At 48.9% G+C, this 4,681-nt stretch overlaps 1 protein-coding gene across 1 annotated transcript in view; it reads right to left on the bottom strand.

Moving 5' to 3' along the window:
* Nucleotides 1–4,248, bottom strand: part of CKAP4 (cytoskeleton associated protein 4) — a 13,459-nt gene extending 9,211 nt beyond the window's left edge. The window contains exons 1-2 of the mRNA XM_024732124.1: nt 4,178–4,248; nt 54–166 (exon numbers count right to left, since the gene is read on the bottom strand). Of these exons, the coding sequence (XP_024587892.1) occupies nt 54–166; nt 4,178–4,248 (184 nt within the window). The remainder of the gene's footprint in view (nt 1–53; nt 167–4,177) is intronic.
* Between the last annotated feature and the right edge of the window lie 433 nt (nt 4,249–4,681).

Here is a 4,681-nt window from a genome sequence, read left to right as displayed (position 1 = left end):
GGGCGGAGGGCTGGGTCGACTGGGACCGGGACTGGCGACTGAGCTGAGGCCACGGGGGCCCCGGGGATAGGCGGCCGAGATGGGGGTGGCCAGGCGGGTCGGAGAGCGGAGAGCCGGGGAAGACCCGGTGCAGTGGGCCACGTGGGAGCTCCGCTCCTTTATGGACCTGTGCGGAAAGAGGAAATGAAGGGGGGCGCCCCAGGAGCCCTGCCCCTGGGAGTGGGAGCAAAGGGGCGGGAACACACCCCCCCATTCCTTTCTGCTGGGAGTTGGGGAAATCCCCACCCCCCTCCCCCCATCCTACCCTCCAAGCCTCCTCTGGTTGGACCTTGTCCCTTTCCTGGGGTTTGAAGGCGGAGGCAGAAAGGGCTTTCTGAAAACTAGTTGGCTCCAGGGGCATGTTTAAGGGAAGTTACCAAAGATTCTCGGACTGCGTGAAGACTGTTGAAGAGAAGACTTGAGCGGCCCTCTTAGCCCAGCCAGTCCGCCGTCGACGCTGTTGACTTCTTTCTGAAGGCCTTTCAGCTCAATTTTCTCTTTGGGGGCCCACGCTCTGGCGTCAGCCCCTGCCACGGACAGGCTCTGGGCTGCACGCTGGGAAACCAGCAGCCTCTGCAATGAGAGGGAAGCAGATCAGGGTCACCCCTACTTTGGTAGAAGGAAATATAATAATGCCAGGCTCTGTGCTTAGCAACTTACATATATATTCTCCAGGCCTCACTGATAGCTTCTAAGGTAGGAATTATTTTACCCACTTTATAGGAAGGAAACTGAGGCTGAGCCCCGCCCCAACTGATTGGCTCAAGGTCTCACACACCGTGATTTGAACCTTGGTCTGCTCCTTTCAGAGCCTGTGCCCTTTAATGGGCCCCAGAGAAATTAAGCAATTTGCCCACTCTCAATAAGGCTAGTTAGTGCTGTGGCAGGGACAGAGCTCCACTCTACAAGCTACTTTACCCCTGAACCTGGTGTCTGTGTGTGCTTGTGCATTAGGAACCCTGTTTCTTCTGCCTGGAAACTTCTCCCAATTCCTTCTTTTTAAAAACATATTCCCGGGGTTCCCTGGTGGCACAGTGGTTAAGAATCCGCCTGCCAATGCAGGGGACACGGGTTCGAGCCCTGGTCCAGGAAGATCCCACATGCCAAGGAGCTACTAAGCCCATGCGCCACAACTACTGAGCCTGCGCTCTAGGGCCTGTGCTCCGCAACAAGAGAAGCCACCACAATGAGAAACCCACTCGCCTCAACGAGAGAAAGCCCACTCGCAGTAACGAAGACCCACTGCAGTCAAAGTATAAATAAGTAATTTTTAAAAAAAAAAGACGCATTTAAAAATCATGAATGAATGAACACATGTGCCTGCCCTCAAGGGGCCTGCATTACATTTGGAGAAATGTGTGAAAACATTTCAAAGACTAAATCGTGTAGTTGAGAATATAAATGTAAAGGGAACTTGGAAAGCAAACCACTGGGCAGCATGTGGGGAAGTCTTCTGAGGCGGAAAGTTCTTGAGCAAAGCCTTGAAGAATGGATTTGCATAGGAGGAGCAGGGGAGATGTTTCTGTGGGGGAAATGGGGTGAGCCCAGGACACCTGTCTGACACAAAGGGTGTGAGCTGCGATTAGGAAAGAGAGAGTTGAGCTGGGTGGAGTGGGTCCAGATTGCAGAGGTTCACAGAAGCCAGCCAGCCAGGCGGAAGAGTCGCTATTCGTGTGGGAGGCCAGAGTAGATTATAGCAGTTTCTGGACTAGAAATATAATCATTTGCCCCAGACAGAGAAGAATGTTCCCACTCCTGCTAAATACCAGGAGCTCTTGTAGAAAATGCCTAGCTCTGGGCCTACAGCTCTGACCTAGGAGGGGGGAAAGGAGATGGCAGAGGAAATCAGAAAACTAACTCATCCATGAAGCTGCTAGAAGAACCTTGTTTAAAAACTTCAGCTAGGGCTTCCCTGGTGGTGCAGTGGTTGAGAATCCACCTGCCAGTGCGGGGGACACGGGTTCGAGCCCTGGTCCCGGAAGATCCCACATGCCACAGAGCAAGTAAGCCTGTGCACCACAAGTACTGAGCCTGCACTCTAGAGCCTGTGAGCCACAACTACTGAAGCCCACGAGCCTGGAGCCCGTGCTCCACAGCAAGAGAAGCCACTGTAATAAGAAGCCCGCGCACCGCAACGAAGAGTAGACCCCCACCCCACCGCAACTAGAGAAAGCCTGTGCACAGCAACAAAGACCCAGTGCAGCCAAAAATAAATAAATAAAAAATTAAAAAAAAAAAACAATTTCAGCTGAATTCAGATTGTGTTTCAAAATCTCTAGTGCAAAAAAAGTAACCATCCTCCTTCAAGCAGTCATCCGTGTTAGGGCAGAGGTAGTGATAACTTGCAAAGCGGCTTTGGGGGCCCAGACAAGCTCTGGCCTGGGAAGCAGTTGCCCTGCTTTTTAGCCTTAGTCTGCCACCAAACTAACTCTGTGACCTTGAGAAGTGTACTTAACCTCCTCTCTGGATTTCAAGGTCACCACTTCTGTATCTCTACAGGCCTTTCTTATTATTAATCTATTTCTTAGAGAAAATAGTCATCTGATTATTGTGAGAAATAATTAAATTTTTAAAAGTTGATTCAGAACATAGGCCAGATATAAGAATGACAGGTTTCTCAACTTTCTGCCTCTACTGAGCCCTGGAAGAATGAAGGGAGGGGAGAACGCACTGTGACTATCATTAGTGTTTCCCTCTTGTCCTTTTCCTTTGGGAGGTAGTGAAATATAATGGTTAAGACATAGGCTCTGGGATACACCGACACGTTCAAATTCAGCTCCATGACTGACTGGGGAATGTGACCTCTCTGAACCTCTGTGTCTTCATCTGTGAGATGGGGGTAATAAAACCTACTTCACCTGGTTGTTGTGAGGGTTAAATGAGAGATACCATATGATACCGGGCGCATAGCAGGGCTCAGTGAATAAAGGGTAGTTAATACAATTTGCAGAGTCACTGAAAGTCTAGCTGTACAGAGCTTCTATGTCTAGATTCCAACGATTTTCTTTCATCATTATTTCTTGGTGCTCCCAGCACCATATGCGGCTTATAGACCACAGGCTTTATGTGTTTAACTTGAAAAAGCAGCACTGTTTCCCCCTGGAGTGTGGTTCCACTGTGGTGTTCGGCTACACCCAGAGAAGGAGGTTGGTAAGTAGTCGTGGAAGCGCACCTTCTAGGGCAGGAAGGCTCCAAGGGTTCTTCTTGGAGATTACCATTCTTCTACCCCATTTTCTGAGTCAGCACAACAAGCATTTAGAGGAGGTTCCCTTCTTTTCCTCCTGATTTCTTCTCTTCTATCCCTTTTCCATTTCATCCTCCCTAAAGTGTGTTCGATGGTCAGGAATGCAGGTGGAAAAGAGAAGGAGCCAGAGACATCTCTTCCTTTCCCCCAGCTTATGCAAAGATGCTTCTGAACACCCTTGAACGACATGGATCTTAAGCTACATGGAGCTTTGTAAGCCTGCAGCCCTCTTGGTTATCTGCATTTCAGTTAAAAGGTCTAAATAGAAAGCCCCTATTACTTCAATTGCTTCTTCTCTGTTCCAGGTTAGCAAGACCCCCAGAGGCCAAGGCATGAGCCCAAATGCCCCACAAACAGGACCTGTGTTAGCCTCAGTGGTTCCCAGTCCCAGGAGTCCCCCAGCTCCAAACCCTGAGCTCCATGCAGTAGGGGAATTCTTTCTTGGAACTCCCAGCACCATACGAGGCTTCACCTCACTGAGCCCCAGTTTTTATGGCAGAAAACCATAGTCCCTACCTTACAGAGGCAATGTGAATACTCACTTGATTTTCTCCTCCACTCATGGTCTTTCTCATCCCAGCACATGCCAATAACATCTGTCCAGGTGCTGAGGAATCATCCTCAACTCCTCTCCTTCTCTCACCCATCCCCCCACACCCAATACAATATGTTAGCAAATCTTGTTGACTTTACCTTCAAAATATATCCAGCATCTCTGACTTCTTGTGACCTGCACCATTATCCCAGAGATCCAAGCCACCACCCAACTCACACTTGAGTTATTGAAATAATTTCATACTGGCCTCCCTGCTTAAGCACTTGCTGCTGCACTGTGGTCTTTTTTCAATACAAAAACCAGAGCAATCCCTGAAAATATGTCAGATCATGTCACACCTCTTTCCAAAACCCTCCAGTGACTTTTCAAGATAGTCGGAGTCAAAGGCAGTTTCTACAATGACCTCCATGGTCCCCGGGTCCTGGCTCCCTACTGCCTCCCTGATCTCATCCCTTCTCACTTGCCCCCTTGATGAATGCCGTCCAGCCACACCGGCCTCCTATTGCTCCTCAGTATGCCAGGTATGTTCCTACCTTGGGGGCCTTTGTAATTTTGTCCCCTGTGCCCAGTGAACTTTACCCCCAGGTATCCACAAGGTGGTGTTCTTCATTTCCTCAATTCAAATGTCACCTCTAGGCAAGCTCTTCCCTGACCATCTTATATAAAATAACAACTGCCCAACCTGAGACACTGTCGATCCCTCTTTCCCTGATTTTTTTGCTCTGACCTACTATATATTTGCTTATTTAATTATTACTGCCTGTTTCTTCTCATTAGACTGTAAGTTCCATGATTGGGAACTTTATTTAGCTCACTCTTGTATCCCCAGTACCTAGAACAAT

Source organism: Neophocaena asiaeorientalis, unplaced genomic scaffold (genome assembly GCF_003031525.2).
Source record: "Neophocaena asiaeorientalis asiaeorientalis breed wild unplaced genomic scaffold, Neophocaena_asiaeorientalis_V1.1 scaffold418, whole genome shotgun sequence".
NCBI classification, from domain to species: Eukaryota; Metazoa; Chordata; class Mammalia; order Artiodactyla; family Phocoenidae; genus Neophocaena; species Neophocaena asiaeorientalis.
The sequence above is the reverse complement of the archived record's forward strand: the minus strand, read 5'-3'. Positions and strand labels throughout refer to the sequence as shown.